At 54.1% G+C, this 26,608-nt stretch overlaps 1 protein-coding gene across 2 annotated transcripts in view; it reads left to right on the top strand.

The window, feature by feature from the left end:
• Positions 1-24,695, top strand: part of GPR161 (G protein-coupled receptor 161) — a 39,019-nt gene extending 14,324 nt beyond the window's left edge. For both annotated transcript variants that reach the window (XM_006099599.3, XM_014465097.2), the window contains exons 2-6: positions 863-1,280; positions 4,553-5,277; positions 10,908-11,012; positions 18,834-18,953; positions 19,891-24,695. In XM_006099599.3, the coding sequence (XP_006099661.1) occupies positions 863-1,280; positions 4,553-5,277; positions 10,908-11,012; positions 18,834-18,953; positions 19,891-20,156 (1,634 nt within the window). In that variant the 3' untranslated portion in view covers positions 20,157-24,695. The remainder of the gene's footprint in view (positions 1-862; positions 1,281-4,552; positions 5,278-10,907; positions 11,013-18,833; positions 18,954-19,890) is intronic.
• Positions 24,696-26,608: the final 1,913 nt, after the last annotated feature.

The following is a 26,608-nucleotide window of genomic DNA, read 5'->3' as shown; positions in this document are numbered from 1 at the left end:
TGATCGTGGGATTCTTTGGCTGATCTGTAGCAGACAAACATTTTTTAGAGACATCCATCAGCAGCCCAGAATGCTAGCATGTTTCAATGTTGAGTCTTAGCCAAATCCTGATAGCAGTTTCTTGAGCGCAGGTCTCGCGGCTCTCCGAGAATGTGGTGTCTGGGTCCAGAGACCTACCGGGTCCTCCACTTCCCATTGACAATCAGTTCCGGGGTCCTTCTACGCAACGAGCGATGTCAACGTCTCCGTGCGAAGTGCACTCGCTCCTGCCCAATCAGGAACCTCAGAAATAGCGAGCACGGGAGCCCTGCTGTCACCCTTCAGTGCACACGGGTCAGCGGGGGGAAGTGAGGGGATCAGCTCCCGGACCTGGTGCTGTGAGTGCCAGGTGGAGCCTGAGAGGCTACCTGTCGGGGAAGCTCCCAGGTCCGAGGCTGCTGCGGGATCAGGGAGTGGCAGGATCCGACCACAGTGTGCTCCGTAAGCCACTTGTACCAGAACCACCTGCTCCAGTCCGTTTCACATGCAGATTCCTAGGCGCACCTCTGGTCTCTGGGACCAGAATCTAGCAGGTGACCCTTGGAGCTGACACTCGGGGTGACTCGGTGCAGTCAAGGTCGGAACTGCTGGCCTTGCAGAACGGATGGGTCGTTTAGAACGGAGGGCTGCCTCGTTCACGGGGACACAATGAGCGGCACACAGAGTGGGTGTAGAAAACAGGCCGTGTGTGTAGAGCGTGGCGGGGAGGCTGGCTGAGTCTCTGGACGAGCTGGGGGCCTGGGGCCTCTGCTGCTCTCTGTGGAGGTCGGGTGATCTGATCCGATGACCTTCTCCTGTCCCCCGTCTTGCCCTGTCCCTCCAGTCATCCAGCATGCTGCGCCCACCCCACGCCCAGGCGCACTGACCATGAGCCTCAACTCCTCTCTGGGCCACTGGAAGGAGCTGAGCAACCGCACGGGGGCGGCGGCTGGTGAAGGGGGCGCCATCGTCACCGAGTTCATCGCCATCGTGGTCATCACCATTTTCGTCTGCCTGGGCAACCTGGTCATCGTGGTCACCTTGTACAAGAAGTCCTACCTCCTCACCCTCAGCAACAAGTTCGTCTTCAGCCTGACGCTGTCCAACTTCCTGCTGTCCGTGCTGGTGCTGCCCTTCGTGGTGACCAGCTCCCTTCGGCGGGAATGGATCTTCGGGGTGGTCTGGTGCAACTTCTCCGCCCTCCTGTACCTGCTCATCAGCTCGGCCAGCATGCTCACCCTCGGGGTCATTGCCATCGACCGGTAAGCTTGCCGCAGAGGGACCCGCAGCGGTCACCTGGCCCTGGGACTGTCACGCTGAGTCCCTTGGGAGGGTGCCGGGCTCTGTGGGGCCAGGGGAGAAGGCAGAGTCTGCCTTCGCTTCCGTCCCTTCAGCCAGAGGACCTCGGGTCTTACCTCGTCTCTCTTGCGTGGAGTTTTATTTATCATTTATCATATAGGTGTTTGCTCTTGCATTCTGTTTAGTGTCATTGAACATGGAGCCCTTTCCAGCATTACGTCCCTGCCCCTGCCCAGGCCCAGAGAGAGAGGCTGCACCCTGGGAGGGGCTGGCAGTGGGCATTCGAGTCCAGAGCCCATCAGGGCCCATCCATGATTTGTATATGTTTAGATATAATTCTCTCTGTAGTTTTTTTAAAAGAGGTTCCATGGCTTTAAAAAAAACATTCATAGAGACCCCGATTCTTAGCGTACAGATGAGAAACAGCAGCTGCGGAAGGTGACATGGCAGAGGAGGGGTTAGACCTGTCCGCTGCCTGTGGCTTTGACCTGGGCCAGAGCTGGGCTTGGGGTGGGGACGCAAAGAGGAAACACTGTCCCCTGGCCACAGTGCAGGGACCTCACCAGCCTCCCCTCCGGGTGGACGGAGAGCCAGGGAAGGGAGACAACCCAGGGACGGAGATGCAGGCGCCTGAGAGGTGCACGTGCCCTCAGCAGGCTGGGGCCCTCCTCGCGGTGTAGTGGCCCAGTAAGGAGGGCCTGCGGGTGCCCTCGCTGCATCCGACAGGCGCCCTCCGATTCCCGCTGTGTGCTGTCCCAGGGGGCGCTCGGCTTCCGTGGCAAGTTCCGCCCTGGATTCAGCTTGGTGATTTGCATTTTGCTGATGGTCAGCATTCATCCCAGGCAAGGGGGGACTTCCTCCGGGCAGGAGGGTAGACTCAGGTTCAGCGTGACATACAGAATTAGGGAAGAAGCAGTCTGGGAAGCACAGAAGGGACAAGCCAGTGACACTGTCCGTGGCTGACACAGTCCCCGGGTTCCCTTGGGACCACCAGGCTTTTAGCTGACAAATGGTCGCTGGATTGTCCATCCAGGGCACAGGCCAGGCCCAAGGCCAGAGTCCTGGCGGCTGTCCGCACAGGGGAGGACGTTGAGGGAAGGGAGCCGGCGGTCATTCACGCCGGATGGAACTCCAGCTCTCAGCCGCGTTCCAATCAGAGAAAGTACTAGTAGCTGGAGCCATGGCCTGTCAGTTCTGGTGAGGAAAGCCACCCTCAGCATGAGTTACTGTGCTCCCCGGGGCGGGGAGCCTCCTGTTAAAGCCAGGGTCATATCAAGGTCACTGGTCTCGGTGCAGGGGAGCTGAGCGTTGGAGCCCATATGTGCCCGGCGGCCTTTCAGCAACAGGTGACATCAGGAAGCCTCAGGGGACAAGGCCCGCTTGGGCTCCAGGCGAAGCGTGAGTTGTTGGAGAACAGACGGAGGCCTTCAGAAGACAGCTGAGGGTACAGGGAGCAAAGGGACCCCCCCACCCCCACCCCCCGCACTTCGCCTGCGTTCCCCCGCGGGGGAAGCTGCCCTTTTCTCCATTTTCCTCTGAACCTGCCTGAATGAGGCTTAAATTTCAAACATGAAGTTTCAAATCTATGAAATCCATCTTTTGTGGCAGACACGGAAATGATAGAGGGGCAGATTTGTGCATTTCCATGTATATAAATTCCCCCCCACCCCAAACCCCCCTGAAACCAAATAACCCCTGGCGGGTGTGGAGGCACATGGCAGTGCTCTGGCCGGTCTGTGGGGCCTCCTCGGGCTGGGCATGCCCACGGGGCTCGGACGCAGCTGGGAGAACTCACTGTCACGCTGGACTTGCTCCTGCCAGAACCTTAGTCAGCGAGGGATATAAACACCATTTGTCACAATAAAGCCCAAGTCTTGCCATAAAGTGCTAACACTAACAGCGTCTTGAGAATAGCCAGAGGCTGTGCTGCGAAGGACGGTTATTCATCGTGATTGTTTTTGCGATGTCGAGGCGGGTTGGTCAGAGGAGCCAGGACAGCTGGCATTCTCTAGGCCAGTGATGGCGAACCTTTTGAGTTCAGCATGTCAGCACTTTGAAAAACTCTAACTTAACTCTGGTGCCGTGTCACATAGAGAAATTTTTTGATCTTTGCAACCATAGTAAAACAAAGATGTATATTTTTTATATTTATTTTATATATTTAAATGCCATTTAACAAAGAAAAATCAACCAAAAAAACGAGTTCGTGTGTCACCTCTGACACGCGTGTCAAAGGTTCGCCATCATTGCTCTAGGCGCCCCCCCCCCCCACTCCCCGCACCCCTGCTGCCTGGCCATCCTGGGGCCTGAGGCCAGGGGCCTGCATGTGTTTCAGAAACAAAGAAACTAGCCTTGGTTCTTTTTGAACGTGAAGGAAATGTTCTCAGAAGTGCCCTCGGCAAACTCCCCTCACATTTCCTCTGCCAGGATGATGGGACCCAGGCAGTGTCTCCACCCGTCACCGGCAAGGTGACCACCAGAACGGCCTGACTCGTTCCCCAGGACTCCGGCTGCTGTGGTCACAGCAGCTTTACGGGAGCACAAACAAGAGGGCGTCCCGTCCTCAAGAAGGAAGGGGAGCAGTGGGTGGCCAGGCAGAGACAAGCCGGGCCCCCACTGCCCTTTGAAGGGTGGCGCGGTGCAGGCCCGGCCCTCGCGGGCACACTCCGTCCTCGCACAGATCGGTGGCGAGGCTCTGTGGCTCCGTGTCGCAGATGGAGGAACAGAGCTCTGGGAGGTTGAGTCGGCTTCCCCGGGCCACACAGCCAGCAGACGGCTGAGCACCGTGGAGCCAGGCGCCCCTGCTCGGAGGCCTGTTTCTCTCTCTGCTGCACGCATGGCCTTGTGAGATGTAAACCCAGACGCCAGGGTAACAGATGGCTGTGCCCGGGGCACACGGAAACGCCATGTCCAGGCCAGATGTGAGATCGGCAGCCTCGGGCTGACCTCGGAGCTGGGTCCCCAGTGACTCAAGATGGTCCTGGTGGATGAGGTGGCTTCACAGGTGATATGTGAGGCTCGTGGCCACAGTCCTTCCGCACGTCCTGCCTGCACCAGGCGGCGTCTGCGTGGCCGCCCCTCCCCTGCGTGCACTGCCCTTGGGGAAGTCCTCTCCCAGCCAGCGTGTCCCTCGGTCACGATCTGGGTGGGGAGGTGCTCTCCGCCCGGAAAGCGGCGCGTGCCCAGCCTGGTGTTTTCTCTGTTTTGATCCTCTCTCGCCTCCCGTCCTTCCCAGCTACTACGCTGTCCTGTACCCCATGGTGTACCCCATGAAGATTACGGGGAACCGAGCCGTGATGGCTCTTGTCTACATCTGGCTCCACTCCCTCATCGGCTGCCTGCCGCCTCTCTTCGGTTGGTCTTCCGTGGAGTTTGACGAGTTCAAGTGGATGTGCGTGGCCGCGTGGCACCGGGAGCCCGGCTACACGGCCTTCTGGCAGATCTGGTGCGCCCTGTTCCCCTTCCTGGTCATGCTCGTGTGCTACGGCTTCATCTTCCGCGTGGCCAGGGTCAAGGCCCGCAAGGTGCACTGTGGCACGGTGGTCCTGGGGCAGGAGGACGCCCAGGGGACCGGGCGCAAGAACTCCAGCACCTCCACCTCCTCCTCGGGCAGTCGGAGGAACGCCTTCCAGGGCGTCGTCTACTCCGCCAACCAGTGCAAAGCCCTCATCACCATCCTGGTGGTGCTGGGCGCCTTCATGGTCACCTGGGGCCCCTACATGGTGGTCATCACCTGCGAGGCCCTCTGGGGGAAGAACTGCGTCTCCCCGCGCCTGGAGACCTGGGCCACGTGGCTGAGCTTCTCCAGCGCCGCCTGCCACCCCCTCATCTACGGCCTCTGGAACAAGACGGTTCGCAGGGAGCTGCTGGGCATGTGCTGCGGGGACCGGTATTACCGGGAGCCCTTCGTCCAGCGGCAGAGGACGTCCCGGCTCTTCAGCATTTCCAACAGGATCACAGGTAACGAGGGAGCCGGCCGGGAACGGGCTGCTCTCCCTCAGCCAGGGGCAGCCGAGGTCCTCGCCGCCGCCGCCCTGGCGTGGTGCTGGCCGAGGTCTCACACCGGCTGTGGCCTCCAGGCTCCAAGTACAGGTTTCCTTTGGGGGAGGAGCACCCAGAGGGCCCACTGTGATGCCCGCAGCTTTCCTGAGCTGAGCAGCGCTCGGCAGGGGGCGCCAGAGTTCAGAAATCTGCTTGCTGTTCCCTTCCCTCCCCTACCCTCCCCTCCCCTCCCCTCCCCTCCCCTGCAGCGGTCCTGGCCTCGAGGGGACAGCTCCCCTGCCTGGAGAGGAAGGAACCCAGCACCACCAGCTGCCTTCCCTCGGCCAATCTCTTCCTTCCAACTTCTTTACAGCAGCGGCCGCCCCCTCACTGCTCATCCTGAGATGTCCTTGGCCTTTCGTCCCAGGTCACGGGTGTCCTAGGTTGTCCCTCATAATTCAGCCCCCCCCCGTCCCCCCCCCCCCCAAACACACACACACAAACTGAAATGCCACTCTGTGTCCCTGCGAGGGTGTCCTCAGCCGGACAACTGATTCAGGACAAACAAGGTTCTGGACACCATCTGTCCTCTTTGATGAGACCCACAGGAAGGCTCCAGTCAGGGACAGACCTTTATAGACCTTTTTATTTTAAATAATTTAGCCTTGGGAGGGTTGGAAAAGCCCAGCCTCCCCTAGAGTGACCATCTTGCCTAACCACAGGCATCACCAACCCCGACAGTGACACTGCCACCGACGGACGACAGACGTGGTTCAGATGCCGCCGTTTTCCACTCACGTCTCTTCCGTTCCCGCGGCGCCATCAGCCTTCCCTTTTGGCTTCTTGAGGTCTTTGTTTTCTTCTGGGGCCCGGGAAAGGGAAACTTCTGTGCAGGGGCTGTTCAAGGGGGTTGGAAGCAGGCCCTCAGTGGTGATTTGGGGAGCAGAAGGAGGTGATAGGTTTTTGGGGGGGGCGCCGGGGGCATGGGCCGTTAGTGATACGTCAAGGGGGCGGGGGGGGCCTGTGCCTTATTGCCATGGTGCCCTTCATCCCTTGGGCGAGGTCTTCGTCAGCTCGAGCGCCTGTAGGAAAACACCACAGCCTGGTGGCTTACACAGCAGACATTTCTTTTCTCACAGTTCAGGAGGCTGGGAGTCCGGGACTGGGTCCCAGACGGCAGGGTTCTGGTGCGGTTCTCGCCTGGCTGTCTCCTTGCCGTGCGCGCTCATGGGGCAGGGGTGGGAGAGAACAAGCTCTCTGGTCTCTTCTTATGAGAATCCCACCCCAGCGACCTCATCTGATCGCCTCCCAAAGGCCCATCTCCAAATGCCGTCACACTGGGGGGAGGGCTTCCGTGTGTGAACTGGGGTGCGGGGCACAGCCTCTCACTCCCTACAGGGAGGGTGGTGCCGGCCAGGTTCCTCCACCTACAGCCACTATTTGTCTGTCATTAATAAACACATCAGAGGAGATGCTTGGAGGCTGCTGTTAAACGGCCTGTTGCTCCTTCCACTGTCACCTGTTTTTCCCATGCTTGGGGGAGTGGGGGGTGAGGGGGCCTTGCCTCCTGCGGTTACCACTCTGTTGTCCTCATGGAGGAGCAGCTGGATTTTTGGTCATGTGTGAGGGGGTCCTCACCGGGACGAGCTATGGGAAGAGAGATTTTGAGGGCACTTACCAGGTGCTGAAAGAGCCCATACGCACCTGCAGTTCTCAGCTCTTGCTGGATGACTGTGGGCAACTCACGCCACTCAAATTGAGTCTCCCTCTTCATGAAACAGGCAGGGCGGAGCGACAGAACCCTCCTAATGCTCACGAATGCTCACGGTAGTGTTGCTAGGAGAGCCGTTCCCTGAGGCAGTTACGTAAGCCAGCATCACTGGTTTATTTCCTGGGTTGATGGAGAGAGGAAGGCATTCTGGGACTTTTTATTTTGACCAAAGGAGAAACGAAATCTCCCCATATATCAGCCACTGGAATGCCCACCCAGGACACTTGCGAGATCATGTTTCAAGTGTGACTTGTGAGCCACAAGTACCTCCAGGGTTTGGTTTTATTTCACTGGTTAGCGTATTTGTTCAGATTTTGTAAAATCACTTATCTTCTAGGCAAAAAAAAAAATTTGTTTTTAATTTTTTTTATGAAGTTAAGAATGAGGAAGGGGGAAAAATGAGGAAAGCGAATGGAGGAGGAGAGGGTAGACAGAACGAAAAGAAACGGCTGCTTTTCAGGCCAAGATTCTCCATGCAAGTCACTGGTGATTACCCTGGAAGAGCTGGGGGGGCTGTGAGAACGGGCGGAAACACCAGCTGTGGTTGGGTTGGCAAGTTCAAGGCAGCTGGCGGTCTCCTGCTCATTGAGGGAAGAGCAGTCTTGTGGGAGGACTCTGGGTTGAAGAGTGTGTGGGACAGAAGTTGTTGGCCTTCTCCAGGAATGGGAGCTGGGGGGTCCCTGTTGCCTCTTCCCCGGAGGCTCCCAGGCCGAGGCCAGCAGCACCAGCAAGAGCCTTGGGAACAGCAGGATACGGTGCCCGCCAGCTCGGCACCCTGCCCCGTCCATGCTGGGAATGACTCTGATGGGGAAACCTGGCCTCCACCTCCCTCTCTGGCCCCTCTGGCCAAGCCAAGGCTGAGCACACCCTGGTCTAGTGCCCTCTGTGGGCACAACTTGGATCTGCAGGAGGCTCCTCAACCCCTGTCCCAAGCCTGCTTCGGGCCCCCCCTCACCCTAGAGCAGTGATGGCGAACCTATGACATGCGTGTCAGAGGTGGCACGCGAACTCATTTTTTTGGTTAATTTTTCTTTGTTAAATAGCATTTAAATATATGAAATAAGTATCAAAAATATAAATCTTTGTTTTTCTATGGTTGTAAATATAAAAACATTTCTATATGTGACACGGCACCAGAGTTAAGTTAGGGTTTTTCAAAATGCTGACACGCCGAGCTCAAAAGGTTCACCAACACTGCCCTAGAGAGTGCACCCCTACTAGTTGTCATCAAGGGCCAATAGGACAAGATCCATCCCGAAGCCAGCAGGAAACAGCGCGGAGGCCCTGTCTTGCTCTTGTGCATCTCCATGTGCCTGGGCACCTGCAAAGCTATAGCCTACGGACGAGGACACGGAGTTGTTTTTCCTGACAGCGCTTGTGAGCAAAGGCAGAGTGGAATTCCAGAAATAGCTGGAGCTCCCGGCTGACTCTGGGAAGCCAGGAGTTTTATAAACACGTTGTCATGTCTGTTTCATACATAGATTTCAGCCACAATGAATGCATTTTGGTTTTCTCATTCTGTTGCCCCCAGGAAGGGTCAAAGGTTAGGTTCTCCCTGGGGTGCCAGCTGCCGCTGAGCCACCCGTGTCTTCTGCTCATGAAGAGCCCATTAGCAGGCTCCCCTGGGCTCCCCTAGGCAATAGGAGGGTGGCCTGGACCTTGGGGGAGGGCAGCCTATCCAAACGCCACTCGCCTGATGCTCGCAGCTCCTGAAACCGGGGACCGTGCCTTCCCAGTGCCTTCCGGGGACCAGGACACTGGCCCACGTGGGCTCAGAGGACACGCTTGCTCCTGGGCCCTCTTGGAAAGGCCTGGGCTGCAGGGAGGGAGGGGCCGCCCTGGAGCCTTTGAATTTTCCCACCTGCTTTTCCCAGTTCCGTTCCTGGTGCCACCTAGAGTCTTCGGGTCACTTCAGAATGCCCGTCTCACCGCGAATGGCCTCTCGCAGGCGCTAGTGGCTTCCAGCTGCCCCCGGCTTCTGACCGGCCCCTGGGGCCTCTCGCTTTGTGCCTTTAAAATAACGTGTAAAAGGGTTGGATTGGACCCAGCCCAGTAGGTTGGCTATTTCACGTGAAGAATCTCGGGGTGACTGCACCCGCTCTGGGGGGGAATGCTGGGTGAACCGACTGGAGGGCACCTGGCTGCACGGCTCCCAGACCTTCCAGCCCAGCCACGCTCGTCTGGCTCCGGGGAGTCCCCCTGCGGAGACCGGACTCGTTCCTGGCTTTCACCGCAGCCTCAGAGACGGTGTCCAAACCCACTGTGGCCTCAACCTTCCCTGTTGGCAGTGAACGGTCCCCGGCTTCCTTCCCAAGCCAGGCTTCCTGCTGAGACACAGTCATATTCTGGGGTCAAGACCCTGGAGGGGAGGGTCGTGTGGGGTCTCGTCCCAGCCGACCACACCAACCCTGGGCAAGAGTGCAACTCCCGGATGTCATGCCCTCCCCTCCACCATCGCATGTCCTCCTTGGCTCCAGAGAGCAGAGGAGAGTGTGTGTCTGTCCTTGCAGGAAACCAGGTGAAGCCCTGGCCTGTGTGGCTCAGTGGTCGGAGGGCTGGCCCATGCACTGAGGGGTTGCAGGTTCGATTCCCAGTCAAGGGCATGAACCTGGATTGCAGGTTCGATCTCCAGCCCCAGTCAGAGCCCATGCAGGAGGCAACCAATCAATGTCTCTCTCTCACATGGATGTTTCTCTCTCTCTACCTGCCACCCCCTGAAAATCCATGGAAAAGATATCCTCAGGTGAGGATTAAAAAACAAAAACCAGGTTAAAGGTACAGACTGGAGTTTCCTCCTACTGTGTTTGTGGGAGAACAGCGGTGGCCCCTCACAGCAGGTCCTTCCGTCTACCAGGCCGTAGATCTTCCTCATCACATCAGAGTTTGACTTTTGAGCTCAGGTTTTCATTCCTAAGAGCTCCTTTTTGTTACCTCCCTGGTCACCACAGCCTCTTGTCCCTGGATTCATTGTTTTCTCAACTTTCAGAGAAAATTCGAACGTTTTTGTTTTCTTAAGCTCCCTGCATTGTCTCCTCTGAGACCCATTGTTCTTCTTTCCTTGTATCTCCCCATCTCTGTCTTTCTAGTGCTTTGCTCACAGGCCTGTGGTCTGCGCCTTCCCTTTGTGGTTCATAACGAGGCCCTGGTGGGAGGCGTCTGGGCTGCAGGTCCGGCCGAGCCGATGCACGGTGTCCAGCTCTCGGGGTCCACGGGGCTCTGTCTGGGGTCTCCAAGGCCAGGCTCGGTTCCTGTTCCCCCTTCTCCTGCTGACACTGGGCCACTGCTTCCTGTAGAGACATCTGTAGAGGCGCCCGGGGCCTCCACTTCCTGGGCTTTGGGGGCGCAGGGTGAGAACCAGCGTCCTCCCACCGCCAACCAGCTCTCTCCTGGGTCACACCCACTGCCTCTCCCTCCCTCCTCCCAGCTGACAAGCATTCTCTCCTGCTCTGGGTGCAAACCTTTTTAGAAAGTCCTGTTTGGCATTCAGGTGGGATCTCAGGAGGTAATGTACACCCAGGTTCCATGTTTAACCGGAAAATCACCGGGGACAGTTCACCTCCCGTCTCCTCTCCCACCTGCCTTGTTGGTTTGAGTTGTCACGGGAGGTCCCCTCTGGGGACCCAGTCAACTATGTCACAATGCAGACTCCCTGGGCGGGCACAGGGCACAGTGGGAAGGGCGGCCGCCACGGCTTCCTGTCTGTCAATGGCTTGAGAGCGTGCTTTGCAGGAGAACAGAGGGGACAGGAGAGTAGGAGGTGAGGCGGAGGGGACTGAAATGGGGGTAAGGCCGTGGGGCGGACGCGGTTTGTGCAGTCAGTGCCGACTTTGCCTTTCAGACCTGGGCCTGTCCCCACACCTCACGGCGCTCATGGCAGGCGGACAGCCCCTGGGGCACAGCAGCAGCACGGGGGACACGGGCTTCAGCTTCTCCCAGGACTCAGGTAAGCCTGCGGCGGGTGCCTCCCGCGTGTACCCGACGCGGTGTGGGCACTGGTGGACGCGCATCTCCTGTGCCGGGTGGAAGGAGGAGGGGCATGGGGGGGGCGGGGGCCAGAGGCAGGGCTCCCCGTCGGGGCTTTTAGCTCGGCAGAGCCTCCGTGCCTCGGTTTCCTTCTCTATAAAGCAGGGACCTCACCCCCGGCCCGTGCAGGCTGGGAGGCTGCTGAGTCAGGCGGCCTGAGGTCAGTCATGCTAACCATTGGGTTTCCCCATTTGTGAATGAGGAACGGCAATCGCTGTATCGAGGGCAGCCCCGACGAGGGGTCACTACCGTTACATGCCCTGCGCCCCTGTCCCCGGAAGAGACACCTCGCCACCACAGATCCTCCCCGTCTTCCCCGGGGCCGTGCCCAGGGCTCAGTGCGGTTAGGGTCTCCCCTGGCTGCTGGAGGGAAGCAGGTGCCACACCTGTCCCTGCCGAGCGTGTTCTTGGGCTCTCGCCAGGCCCTGGGGTGGGGGCCAGGGGCAGAGGCTGGCAGTGTCCCCACCAGTCCAGGGCTCCACGTGGCTGGAGAAGCCCCAGGCGTTTCTGCCCAGGGCTCTGGCCTGAAGGGCGCCGTGTGGAGTCCTGGGCGGTGCAGCAGCCGCCGGGCATGGTGCTGCCGTCGCCGCTGCCAGCAGCTGTAGATCTCTGCCTTGACCGAGGTTTCTTCTGAGCCTGTGTCGTGGGGCGCTGGGGGCAGGCACGGCGGGCACCGAGACAGGCCTTCCGTCACAGAATCTTCCCTGAGCACGCTCCCTCACCTGACAACCCAGAGGGTGAGCCACTGGCCACACCATCGCTTGTAGCCTCGAGTCCCTTGTGTGATTGGAGGGAAGGGAAGGTCTCAGACAGACAGCAGAGGTCCCGTGACCCTGACATTTATTCATTCAACAAATATTTGCCAAGCTCCTCCCTTGGCCAGACACTGTACTAGGCTCCAGAGAACCGTGGTGAGCCACCCTCCTGGAGCTTTCAGCCTGGGGGGAGACGGACGGCATGCACTTCGAATGGGTGAGTTGTGGTGTGGGGACTATTCCTCAGTCACTCTGCTGTCAAAAGATTGTGAGAGACTTCTGGTCAAGATGGCAGAGTAGGCAAACACTCCTACCTCCTCCCACAACCACACGAAAATTACAACTAAAGTATAAAAAAAAATTACAACTAAAGTATAGAGCAACCATCATGAAGAACCAGCTGAAGACGAGCCGAACAGAACTCCCGGAACTAAGGACACACAGAAGCAGCCACAGTGAGACCGGTAGGAGGGGCGGAGACGTGGAATGGCAGGTCCCACACCCACGCGCAGTGGTTGAGGACCAGGAGGCGTATCTCCGTGGCAGAGGTGCCCACTGAGGCGTGAGGGGCCTCAGCCCCAAGCTGGGCTCCTAGCTCAGAGCATCCGTCCCAGGAAGAGGAGTCCCCACAGTGTCAGGCTGTGAAATCACCAGGGACTCAACCTGGGTGACATGGAAGCCTGCTGTAGATGCAGGCGTCCCCTTTAAGGACCTGAGGTCACGAACGCTTGCTCTGAGCTCCAGCAAAGGGAAGCAGTTCAGAAAGCACCGGGGACACCAGAGAAACAACATGGTCTGGTTTCTGGGTGAGGTCTGGAGGGGCAGCTCTCTCTGGGACAAATGTGCCAGCAGGTGCCATTGTTCCTTTGTTGAGCCCTCACCCCACCCAGCCTACAGGCAAAGGCGCCAAGTCTGGGTCTCCATCCACCTGGCTCACACCCCTCACCACCCCAGGGGGCTCCCCGAGACCCATCCCACACACCGTGCGCACCACCCAAACCTCTTCCAGTGACTGTTCCTCACAAGCAGCCGGGTTCTGCCCATGCTGCAGACTTTCCTAAAATCTCTCAAAGGTCCACAAACTCCCAAAAAGCAGCATCTGGCCACTGCATGCCCGTACCTCTGGCTAAGCGGCCCCAAGCCCAGCAAGAGTGGCAGCCAGCCTGTTTGCAGCATAGCCTCTCTCAGGTGGCTACCAACTGCAGCTCACTTTGTAGCTCCTCCCAGGTGGCCCCAGGCCAGGCACAGACAGGGCCAACCTTGGCCTGCACTGGAGTCCTCCCAAGGGGCTTCGGAATCAACACACCCTGTGGTCAGCTTTGGACCACACCAGAGCACCACCCAACCACTTCCACAAATGACACACCCAAAGGGTGAACTCAGCTGGGACCAGAGTCCCACTAAAGTGAATCCAACCCCATGGGGTCAGCCCTGCACAATAGCTCATCCGCTGTAGTCATGTAGTCAGCCCGAGGCCAGTCCCACCCACTAACATGTCAACAGCCTACTCAAGGGACACCCCTGGAGCACCTGGCTCAGGTGACCAATGAGGTTGCACCATTGGGCCTCTCAGGACACCTACTATGTAAGGTTATCCTGCAAACACTGGGAGATATAGCAGCCTTAGCTAATATATAGAAACAAACACAGGGAGGCAGCCAAAATGGGGAGACAAAGAAACAGGTCCCAAAGAACAGGGCAAAACTCCAGGAAAGGAATGAAATGAAATGGAGGCAAAAAGTCTCCCAGGTACAGAGTTCAAAACACTGGTTAAAAGGATGCTCAGTAATTCAGGGGAAGATTAGATGAACTCAGTGGGAACTCTAACAAAGATGTAGAAAAACATAAAAAAGTCAGCCAGAAATCGGTGGCATTTTTAAACACCAATAATCTCTCGGAAAGAGAAACTAAAAAAACCAATCCCTTTTACCATTGCAACAACAAAATAATTAAGATACTTAGGAATAAACTTAACCAAGGAGGTAAAAGATCCTTACTCAGAAAACTACAGTATATTGAAAAAAGAGATAGAAAAAGATATAAACATGTGGAATAATATACCGTGTTCATGGATTGATAGAATTAACATCAATAAAATAGCCATACTACCCAAAGCAATCTGTAGATTCAATACAAATCTAGAACAAACACTCCAAACATTTATATGGATAAAAAAAGACCCTGAATAGCTGCAGCAATCTGGAGAAAACAACAAAGGTGGAGGGATCACAATACCGGATATCAAGTCATATTACAAAGCCACCATAATCAAAACAGCCTGGTACTGGCACAAGAACAGGCATATAGATCAATGGAACAGAACAGGGAGCCCAGAAATTGACCCAAGCCATATGCTCTATTAATATTTGACAATGAAGACAAGAGCATACAATGGAGTAAATACAGTATCTTTAATAAATGGTGTTGGGAAAATTGAACAGGTACAGAAAGAAAGAAAGGAAGGAAGGAAGGAAGGAAGGAAGGAAGGAAGGAAGGAAGGAAGGAAGGAAGGAAGGAAGGAAGGAAGAAAGAAAGAAAGAAAGAAAGAAAGAAAGAAAGAAAGAAAGAAAGAAAGAAAGAAAGAAAGAAAGGAACTAGACCACCAACTTACACCGTACACAAGGATAAAGTCAAAATGGGTAATGGACTTGACTTAAATGTAAGTTGTGAAATCATAAAAATTCTAGAAGAAAATGTAGGCAGCAAAATATCAGACATCTCACGTAGAATTTTCACAGATACATCGCCTAGGGTAAGAGAAACAAAGGAAAAAAAAATGGGACTATACCAAACTAAAAAGCTTCTGTACAGCAAAGGAAACCAGCATCAAAATGAAAGGGAACCCACTGTACAGGAGACCGTATTTTGCCAATGATATATCTGATAAGGGGTTAATTTCCAAAATATATAAAGTATCATACAACTCAACAAAGGGAACACAAACAATCCAATTTAAAAAATGGGCAGAAGACTTGAATAGACAATTTTCCAAAGAGGACATACAAATGGCCAAGAGACATATGAAAAAATGCTCAACGTCAGTAATCATGAGAGAAATGTAAATTAAAACCACAATGAGACATCACCTCCCACCTACCAGAATGACTATCAACAACAAACTAACAAGTGCTGGGGAGCGTGTGGAGAAAAGGGAACCCTAGTGCACTGCTGGTGGGAATGCAGACTGGTACAACCACTATGCTAAACAGTGTGGAGTTTCCTCAAAAAATTAAAAAATGGAACTGCCATTTGACCCAGTGATCCCACTTCTAAGAATATATCATAAGAAGTCTGAAACACTAATCAGAAAGAATGTATGAACCCCTGTGTTCATAGCAGCATTATTTACAATAGCTGAGATCTGGAAACAGCCCAAGTGCCCATCAGTAGATGAGTGGATAAAAAAGCTGTGGTACATATACACAATGGAATACTATGCAACTATAAAAAAGAAGGATCTATTACCCTTTGAGACAGCATGGAATGACCCAGAAAGTATTATGCTAAGTAAAATAAGCCAGCCAGAGAGAGACAAGTATCACATGATCTCACTTACATGTAATCAAGTGAACAAAATAAACTGATGAACAAAATAGAACCAGAGATATGGAAGCATGTAACAAACTGATATATTTCAGAGGGAAGGGTGGAAGAGATTAACTAAAGAACTTAAATGCATATATGCATGACCCCTGGACACAGACACGAGGGCAGTGAAGGTCTGCAGAGGAGGAGGGACCGGGGTGGAGAGGTCAATGGAGGAAAAAAGGGGACATCTGCAATACTTTCAACAATAAATATTTTAAAAAAGAACCAGTCAAAAATGAAGACTATAATAGCTGAAATGAAGAATATATTAGAGGGAATAACACCAGATTAGAGGAAGCAAAGGATTGAATCAGTGATTTGGACAACAAAGTAGCAGAAAAGACCTACTTAGAATAGCAGAAAGAAAGAATTTATTTTTAACTAATTAATTTATTTATTTTTAAATACTTTTTTTAATTGATTTTAGAGAGGAAGGGCGAGGGAGAGAGAGATAGAAACATCAATGATGAGAATCATTGATCAGCTGCCTCCCTTCTGCCCCCTACTGGGGGTCGAGCTCATAACACCAGGCATGTGCTCTGACCAGGAATTGAACTGTGACCTCCTGGTTCATAGGTTGACCCACAACCACTGATCCACACTGGCCAGGCAGAAACAACTTTTTAAAAAGAGGAAAATTTAAGGTACCTCTGGGACAACATCAAGTGTGACAACATTTGCATCATAAGGGTACTAGAAGAAGAGAGAGAGAGAGAGATCAAGGAATTGAAAATCTATTTGATGAAATAATGACTGAAAACTCCTTAACCTGGTGAAGGAAATTGACATACAAGTCCATGAAGTGCCAAGAGTCCCAAACAAGATGAATCCAAAGAGGCCCTCACCAAGACACATCATAATTAAAATGGCAAAGGTTAAAAACAAAGAACCTTAAAAGCAGCAGGAGAAAAGCAGTTAGTTACCTACAAGGGAGCTCCCATAAGATTGTCAGCTGATTTCTCAACAGAAACACTACAGGCCAGAGGGAGTGGCATGAGAAATTTTCAAAGTGATGAAAAGGGAGGACCTACAACCAAGATTACTCTACCCAGCAAAGCTATCATTTAGAATTGAAGGTCAGATAAAGAGCTTCACAGACAAGAAAAGCTAAAGGAGTCCATCACCATCAAACTAATATTATAAGAAATGTTAAGAGCAAAACAAGAGCAAAACAAGAAAAAAGATAAAAACATGAATAATAAAAATATGAATAATAAAATGGCAATAACTACATTACCTATCAATAATTACTGTAAATGTAAATGTATCACACAATCTACAAGAGTAAACTCAAATGGATTAAAGGCTTAAATGTAAGGCCTGAAACCATAAAGCTAGAAGAAAAATAGGCAGTAAAAACTTTAACATTGCTCATAGTAATATCTTTTTGAATATGTGTCCTCTAGCAAGGGAAACAAAATAAATAAATAAACAAATGAGACTACATAAAATTAAAAAGGTTTTCCACAGCCTAGCTAATGGGGAAAATATTCAGCAATGATACATCTGATAAGAGGTTAATAAGTAAAATATATAAGGAACTCATATAACTTACCAAAAAACAACAACTACAAAAAAAAATCCAATTAAAAACTGGGCAGAGAACCTGAATAGACATTTCTCCAAAGAGGACATACAGATGACGAACAGACTTACGGGAAGACGCTCAACATTACTAATCATCAGAGAAATGCCAATTAAAACCCTAATGAGGTGTCACCTCACACCTGCCAGAATGGGTAGCATCAATAAATCAACAAACAAGTGTTGGGGAGGATGTGGAGAAAAGGGAACCCTCGTGCACTTTTGCTGGGATTATACATTGTTGCAGCCACTATGGAAAACAGTATGGAGGTTTCTCAAAAATTAAAAGTAGAACTACCATATGAACCAGCAATTCCACTTCTGAGTATATATATATAAAAAACAACCAAAAACATTAACTTGAAAATATATATGCACCCCCATTTTCATTGCAGCATTATTTACAATTGCCAAGATATGGGCGCAGCCTAAGTATCCATTGATAGACGATTGGATAAAGATGTGGTACATATATACAATGGAATATTACTCAGCTAAAGAAGAGAATGAAATCTTATCCTTTGTGACGACATGGATGGTCCTGGAGGGAACTGTGCTAAGTGAAATCAGTCAGACAGAGAAAAACAAATACCATATGATTTCACCTATATGGAATCTAAAAGAACAACCAACCAAAGCAAAAACAAACTCATAGGGACAGAGGACAAACTGGTGGTTTCTAGATGGGAGGGGGGTTGGACTGGGTGAAAAGGTGAGGAGGTTAAGAAGTACAAATTGGCAGTCATAGCACTAGTCAGGGCTATGGTGTGCAGCAAGAGGACATCCTATACAATAAAAGCCTAATATGCAAATCAACTGAATGGCAGAACAACTGGTCCTATGATGTGCACTGACTACCAGTGGGCAGACGCTCAATGCAGAAGCTGACCCCTGGTGGTCAGTGTGCTCCTACAGGGGGAGTGCCACTCAGCCAGAAGCCAGGCTCACAGATGGCGAGTGCAGCAGTGGTGGCGAGAGCCTCTTCCGCCTTGGGGTGGGGGCGGGGGGGAGCAGGCCTAAGCCGGCAGTTAGACATCCCTGGAGCGGTCCCAGACTGCGAGAGGGCGCAGGCCGGGCTGAGAAACCGCCCCCCCCACCACTCCCCAGTGCTCGAATGTCGTGCACCGGGCCTCTAGTAGTCAGTAATATTGCAGTAACTGTGTGTGGGGACAGGTAGGTGCAAGACTTATTGTAAGTTATGTAAATGTGTGCCAACTGTGCCATACACTTAAAACTAATGTAACGTTGAATGTAAACTGTAATTGAAAAATACAACAATTTTTTAAATGTTTACTTAGTGCAATGTATTTTAACCACAAAGTGTTTACAGCCTATTTTTCTTCTGGTTTTATGGTTTCAGGCCTTACATTTAAGCTGTTAATCCGTTTTGAGTTTATTCTTGTAGATGGTGTAATCCATTTACATTTAAAGTAATTATTGATAGAAATTCAAACTGTAAGAGGAATCACTCAGAACACAGGCTCTTTTACTGGGGCAGTCTCTCCCACGCAGCCCTCCTCCCCTGGCCAGCCCCGGTCCGGCCCACTGGACAGTGCGTGAGCCCGCTGTGGCCCGAACACCCAGCCCTGCACAGCACTGCTGTAACTTACGTGTCGGCAGAGGCCCCATGGCTGGCTGCCCAGTCCCTGAAATAGGATGGCACAGTGTTCACTTCTTGGGCACATGCTGCAGAGCAGCTCTTGCACTGGATTGTGGGTTGGAATAGATGGGGGAGAGGGATGCAAGGGGGTTGAGAGCGGGCGAGGAGGACTTGGGACGGCCGTTCCATGTGCGCAACCTGCCCTTGGTCTTAGGGACGGACGTGATGCTGCTTGAAGACTACCCGTCTGATGACCAGCCTCCCCTCCACTCCGCTTTCCCACCCAAGAGGAGGAGCTCGGTGACGTTCGAGGATGAAGTAGAAAAGATCAAAGGTTGGTGTCTGTGGCTGACAGCTTCCGGACAACACAGGGAAAGGGAGTGGTCTTAGGAGAACTCCTGGCTCATCCCCGTCCCCATCCAGAACACCAGGCCTCCCACCTTTGCCCCCTCCAACCCCCACCCCCACCCCATGCCACTCCCAACCCTGCAGTCTCCCTCGAGTCCTTGGCTTCCCAGCCATTGGATCTGGAAGCTTCTAAGCTGGGCCAACAGGAGCTGTCGCACTCTCCGTAGACACACAGGTGCTCAGACCGACTCCGTCCTCCCAGATGAGTGCAAGGAGGCAGAGCCCAGGGTCCCTCCACTCCCCCCCGCCCCCCCAGAGTGGGTGGAAGTCACCTGCTCAGCACATGTGAGGAGTAGGGGGTGCACTGTTCCCGAGACGTGTCAGGACAGTAGGCAGTGAGGTTCACAGTAAGAAGGCTCTGGGGGGGGAGGGGGGAAGCAGACCCACACCCCTCCCTCTTCTGTTAGTTGTCAGGTCCTGTCCTGGGTGGGGCTCCTGGACCAAGGTATCCTGTCGACCCTGAGGCTGTCCTGACTGGGGAATCTGGGCCAGTTCAGAGATGAGACGTCCCAACTGGCTCAGCACTCAGCCCGTGGAAGTTTAGAACCACCCACATCACACACTCCAGGGAGCCGAACGGCCAAAGACCTCTTCCAAAGATGTAAAATGTGAATGTGGTTAATAGAAAATATTGATCAAGCCTTTTCTGTGAGCCGGGCCTAGGCTAAGCATCTTGGCAAGAATGGTTTATCACAGAAACCCTATGGAGCAAGAGGTGCACCATGACCCTCTCTCTGCAGAGGACCTGAGGTTAGCTAACTCCTTCTACGTTTTCCCAGGCCCTAGGAAGCAACCAGACTGGGAAACGTGCGCCCTCCACAGGGGTCTGGCCCCTCGCTAACCTTGCTCTGTCTTTCCCTCAGAAGCTGCCAAGAACCCCATCCTCCACGTGAAGGCCGACGTGCACACCTCTTTGGACAGTTATGCAGACAGCCTGGCCAAAGCCATCGAGGCGGAAGCCAAAATCAACCTGTTTGGGGAGGAGGCATTGCCTGGGGTCTTGATGGTGGCCCGGACCATCCCAGGGGCCGGCTTTGGGGGCAGCGGAGGCAGCCGAGCCCTCGGGAGCCAGAGACTCCAACTGCAAAAAATCGAGGAGGGGAACGTTCCAGCTGCGGAACAGAAATGAGGGCCTCGGGCTGGCCCACAGCCCACCGAGCCGGGGCCCTGGGAACTCGGGTAGGAACGGCATCTGGGGTGCAGCCACCAGAAAAAACACCGAGAACTGTGTCCAGGCCAGGAACTCCGTGTCTGCGAGCCCACCCGCGGGCTCCTAGATCCCAGTGATGGGACCAGAGGCATCAAAAGCACAAAGCAGAGCAAATGGAGGTGTGGATTGGCTTTCTGGGAGGTGGGGCACCGGTGGGGCCCAAGACCAGCTGGGGGAACCCCAGGGCAGGTCATGTTCTTTTGTTCACATCTGCTACTCACTGTCCCCCCAGAGAGGCTCAGGAGGGGGGCTCTTCCAGCGCACTGGGGCGGAGGGCACCCCAGGCTTCTTCAGGGTTGAAGCAGGCCATGTGGGGTCCCTAGAGAACCCAGGAGCAGGGCCCCCACGCAGTTCCCAGGCCTCAGTGCTGGGTATGACCTGGCATCGGTGGAGCCACCTCTAGTGCTCACAGGGGCAGCCCCAGGCCACCTCCCTCTTCACTGATTCTTTGCTATTTCGAAAGAAGGGAGAGAGAAACCACTATAACAGACAGGAGGAAGGAGCGGAAGGCGGATGCTTCATTTCCAAGAATTATACTGTTTGGCTAGGACACGCCTGGACGGCCGGCCGGAGCCAGCACCTGCACGCCCGCCCAGCTCCACCTCTTCTTCCTCACGTCACCTGCACTTCCTAGCACCTCTCTGTGCAGCCGGGGAGATGGGATGAGGGAGTGGGTCGTCAGAGTGAATGGTCTCCAAGATCGTTTCCAGCTGCGATCTCTGATGTTCTCTGTAAGTTAGAGATAGGAAAAGAAAAGGGACCCACGGGCCCATGTTGGCACAGCTTCTGCGTGACTGCGGACAGAGACTGAGGCCCAGGCGTGCGGGCTCCCCGGCTTGTCTGCTCAGAATGCGGCCTGCAAGGGGCCAGCGTGGAGGAGAGACGCCTCCCAGGGGGGCAGTGGGTTCACGTGGTTACACCTCGCCCCAACCCTTGGAGCTGGTCCTCAGTCTGCAGTTTGCAAAGACCTTTGCCGAGACCTGGGAGCGTGCACCTTCGTGGTGATTAGCTTAAGGCCAGCTGTCGGTTCTGGGTGGGAGGGAAGGAGCGGAGGCATCTTCACCTGCGGGTTCTGCTAAGGAGACGGGCAAGTCAGGCTGCTCTCACTCCGTGGCATTCCTCAGAGCGCTTTATCTCCTTTCTCTAATCTTCCTAGCACTTGTCGGTTGTAAAGGGACCATATTCCTGACCACTGGCCTGCACAGAGGTGGAGCAGGGCGACCACCTTCACTGCTTCGTTGGGGTGACCTAAGGCTCACTGGTGAGGCCTTTCTGATGCAGCACATTTGGCTGGGAACCCGGGGGTTGGAGTGCGTGTCCCTGGGCTGCACTGGGCGGGCTCGAGGGAGAGTCCTGAGACCCCAGGTCCGCACTGGCTGGTCGCAGACTAGCTGGGATTTACTAGGATTAAATCTAAACTTATCTGGAAATGCCACAGGTCACAGAAGGACTCACTGTTTCCTTCTTTTCTACTGAGGACCATTCATTTATTCATCTCCAGGCCCCGCACGTCACCTGTGCAGAGCACCAAGCTCGGCCCGTGAGCAATGGCATGAACGTGTTTACACACTCACTTAGGGACGGACCTGGGGGATACGGATGCTGGTAAACAGCAAAGCCGAGTAATTATTGTGGAGAGAACTGTGAGCTCCGGGGGGAGGTGACTATGCTCCGTGGAGGTGGCAGTGTGAGCCAAGCCTTGGAGGGTATCTGGCAGCTAGAACCATATTTTGCATATTGCATAATCGAGAATTCAGTTGCCATGAAGCCTGGGAGGACGGGAGGAGGGAGCAGGGAGCCGGTGGGTGGGGAGGGGTGGGAAGGCCCATGCGCTCTGAAGCTTCCGAGAGGCGTTTCTGAGGACCCTGCCATGAATGCAGGTTGGAACCCAGGCCCATCACTTTATACCTCTGTGCAGTGGCTACATGGACAGTGGCAGGTGGGACTGTTGGCCACTTGTCCACAACCTCTGTCCTGCATCTCTGGTTGTGACAGGACCGAGTTTAGGGCTGTTGCCATCTCTGCGCCTTTCGTTGAGATCGCCACTTGATGGTCCCTGTCCTGTGCCTGCCCAGATGCCAGGCTTGGGGCTGTTATGACCCAGAGGCACTGGGATCCCCACCCCCCAGCACTGGGCTTCCTGGCCTGGGAAGACTGGAGTTCAGCACCTTAGCCACCAGGTGGCAGCAGTGGGGAGCACTAAGGAAACACTTGAAGGCTTGCCTCAGCAGAGCTCTGGCTTTGAACTTGTCTCCACCTTGGTCCTCAACCTTGGAAGGACCACCCAGCTTGCTCACACGTGTGACCCCTTTTGGGGCGGCAGGTTCTGCCCCTGCTCAGCTATGAGATCTTAAGCAACTGCCAAGAGGCAGGGCTGAGGACCAAGACCAGGGCCACCTGGTGCTAACGCGTTTTCTCATCCCAGGAGCTGCTGTGGCTTCTGTCCACCTGAGTGACCAGTGAGACTAATCAGTATTTGCAGTCGGCCAGGGAGCGGGGGCGGAGGGGGTGGCAGGAGGGAAGAAGCGTGTTCCATGCAGCAAGAGATCTTAGCCTGTTAGGGTTTGCTGCAGGAATACGTTCCACCGGACTCGCTGAGACACCTGCGCATGAGGCGTGTGTCTGGACGGAGCCCAGGATACTCTCTGGTGTCTAGCTCTGGCCCCACTGCTCTGTCTGGGAGGAACTGAGGGTGCGTGGCTATGAGGGCAAGCCCAGAACTGGCAGGTGCTGAGCACCTACTGTGTGCCTGACGGTGGAGAATTCTGTGCCTGTTGTGCGGCTTCTGTTAGGCCCTTGAGGGCTCTCGTTCCATGTCCGTGTGCGTGCACGTGAGCGACACGGGAACAGTGCGGACTTGGCTGGGCTGAGTTCTGGGTTCAGACCCACGCGGCTGCTGAGTAGTTGGGTGTTGTTGGGCCAGTTCATTTTTCTGCATCGGTTTTCTCATCTGTGAGGTTTCATAACCTGTTTCTTGTGGGGACATAGAATGCAGGCCCCCCCACGGGAGGTTACGTGGATTAAAGCTCCCGCACCACACGTGGGACACAGTGGTGCTGAGCCACTAGGGTCTTGTCCATGACTAGGCGGGTGTCCTATTCTTGTCTCATAGGGACCCCTCAGGAGCTGTTATCCTAGGTCAGAGGTGTTGAGGCTTCTGCAGTGGGAATGGTCCTGTTTGCTGAGCAGCACAAGACCTGGGATGGAAGGGATGTGGTGAGGAAGGGGAGCGCGAGAGGAGGGGAAGGTGTGGGGCATTGGGAGCTGCAGAGGTCTGAGGAGCACAGTGTCTGTCCAAGGTGATGGCCTGGGGCCTGGTGTAGACCCCGTGTCACGGCACCAGCTCGACCTCCTGGCCCAGAAGAGACGCCCCGGAGGAGACTCGGCCTGGGCCCTGCGGCCAGCTCCGTCCTGCAGGACAGTGACTGCGTGGCGGTGGCTCTTGGGTTCAGATTCTCCGATCCTCCACCCTGAGGAAGTCAGTGCAGGGACAGGAGTCCATGCTGCTACCCCAGTGCGTGCAGAACCCCAAGGTGAACCCTGGGGGGCTGGCGGAAAATCACCGTTTTCACCTGAAGCAAAGGAAAATGGCTGAGTCGTATATGGACAAGAGGAGGCAGAGTGGACACTCCTGGGTTGGGGACAGACAGAATCCAGGGGGACCTAGGAAGTGAAGAAGTGTCCATAGTCTTGAGGTGCATGACACCAGCGTCAGGGCCCAGTGCCGGGTCTTGGCCACGTGACTGAGGAAGGAGTCAGCTGTGCAGCTCGAGGACGAGCAACAGTGAAGTCATTACCAGGAGGCAGGCCGGCGGCTTCCTTGTGGAGAAAGAGCTGGTAACGGAGTGAGTGCCCGGAGGCTGAACACCTGCTTGCCCGGCCTGCAGAAACGAGACGCGGGGACATGGTTGAATTCCCGGAAGGACTCGTAGCACAGACTCCCTGCAGACCAGCAGGGCACCATTTTGCTCCACGTTATTTTAGGGTCTAACACACGGAGCTGTTCATTTCCCCAGGAAGCATGCTCCTGAGCAGTAGTAACAGCTTAGGAATTCCAGGCCACTTGCTGTTCCTTTTGACACCACCATTTTGCAATGTCACCAATCACAGGCAAGTCGGCCCCTCCCGGGGCAAGGACCCTCCTGGGGCCTGGGCAGGCGGGGCCACCCCAGGGCAGTGGGAGGAGCCGTTGGCGCGGGCGCAGGGGTCCAGCTGTGGACCTTCGGAGGGGAGTCCTGGGCTGTGTTCTGGCGATGGAACCCTGGATGCAAACGTGGTTAAAAACCAACCTTCAAACAAAACAATGACAAGCTAGTCTGGAAATACATTTCACTTGGAATTATTGTTTTGTTTTTTTAAAACAAGACAATGTTTAGAGTTATTATAAATCAATATTTATAAACAAAAGTGCATTTAGCATAGCTGTGTTCACCTGATGAAATGTTTTTGGCACGTGTACAGATGTGGAAATTGTGAATTTGTACTTGGACTTGTGGACTGTGGGTTTTGGGTGTTCCCCCTTTACCCCATATCCCTGTTTCCCACAGCCCCTTTCCTTTCTCCCTTCCCCCTTCCCAAGGGCTAAAAAGAGGAAGGAGACTGAGCAGGAAGGACCAACTATTGCAGAATTGGGGGGGGGCGGGTGTGTGTGATCCATACCACAGTCACCTGGGTACATCCGTCCATGCGTTTTCAAAATACCCCCAAGACAGTGAGATTCATGGAATATTGTCCAATACAGAACAAATACTCCTAACCCAGACTTTATAGGGGCTCTCCACATGTTCATCCCATAACCAAGGTCAAGGGGGTGTGGTGATCATCAGTGACTCAAAACCACCTCAGGGCATAAAACCCAGCACCTCCACCTGAGCCCTCACTGGCCACAACTGAAGGCAGTTCCTTTTGCTGAGTGTGTGGGTGAGCTCCGGGTCCAGCTGCCTAGCGTCCTGCCCCCAACATGCGTTGCGCCATGGCCGGGACCTATTAACTCTTGCCCCTGGACTGTGGTCTGGTCCGCCCTGTGCCTATGTAACACACCAAACTCTACAATATCACCTAAAGTAGGAGAACTAATTCCTTTGACAAATACCATTAAAAAATAATAGCCCAGCCACTGTGGCTCAGTGGTTGAGCATCAACCTATGAACCAGGAGGTCATGGTTCGATTCCCACTCAGGGCACATGCTCAAGGTTGTGAGCTCAATCCCCAGTAGGAGGCGTGCAGGAGGCAGCCAATCAATGATGTTCCTCTCATTGATGTTTCTCTATCCCTCGCCCTTCCTCTCTCTCTAAAAATCAATAAAAAACCACTTAAAAAATGACAGCTTTACAGCAGTTTTGGGTTCTGAGCAAAACTGAGCAGAAAGGTCAGGCCCCATATACTTCTGCCCCCCCCCCACCCCCGCCCCGTCCCATCCTGCCCACAGGGTACACAGACCATTTTGATTTTCGGTTGCTTTTCCTGCCAGTTACTCCTGACCCGATGGAGTCCTCCAGTAGCCTCTGTCCTGCCAGCTTTCCAACACCCTCTAAGAATCCCTGCTTCTGCTTCATTTCAGTGAGAAATGATGTCCTGGATGTGCTGACAGTAGCGTTTTCAGTTGCTCTGTAAAGCCCCTCATCCTCCGGGTGTCATGGGGCCCTAACTCAGCCCCTGGGACATAGGTATGCAAATCTGATCACCTCCACTTCATGGGAGATGGAGCAGAAGCCCAGACAAGTTAGGTGGCCCCAGGTCACATAGCTAATTGGGAACCAGAAACTAAGACCCTGGCACTTTCCAGAAGTCATCTGTAGCCAAGTCAGCTCTCTGTTTGGCTAAAACTCTAATTCCTTCCCTTCACCCACTTACCTCGATCTCTAACGTGGAGATGTGTATGCATCCAGGGCAAGGTCCAGGTGTGGAAGTCCAGCTCCAGTTACTGAGCCAACTGAAGGGGCTTTTCTTCTCTCCACAAAGCCAACCTGCCATCAGCAGCAGGACGCCCGGTGTGCAGCCACCTGGGGAGGAGCGACCCCGGTCTCCACACTGGAGAGGGATGCTCTGCTTGGCTACACCTATGAGCCTCATGGGCCAGCCGAAGAAAAGGATGACAATTTAAAAGTGGGCAGGGAGGGTGACGGAAGGGTTAAGTCTACAGGAACAGATTCAGGTCATAACCTATAAGATACAGGCCGGGGTGTTGATGGCTGGAGTGGAGGTGGACACTGGAGTTAAGGAAGGCCAGGATGTAGAAGACAGGATGGTCACAGCTTTCAGCTGAAATCGGGTTGCAGTCAGGAGGACCGGAAGCCAGGGCCCCCAGAGCTAGCCTGTGCTCCTACAGCACGGGAACCCCGGACGCCCTGGTCTCTGCTGGCCCTGACTC

The sequence above is a fragment of the Myotis lucifugus genome, unplaced genomic scaffold (genome assembly GCF_000147115.1).
Source record: "Myotis lucifugus unplaced genomic scaffold, Myoluc2.0 scaffold_279, whole genome shotgun sequence".
Taxonomy (NCBI): Eukaryota; Metazoa; Chordata; class Mammalia; order Chiroptera; family Vespertilionidae; genus Myotis; species Myotis lucifugus.
This window is presented reverse-complemented; position numbering and strand designations above follow the sequence as displayed.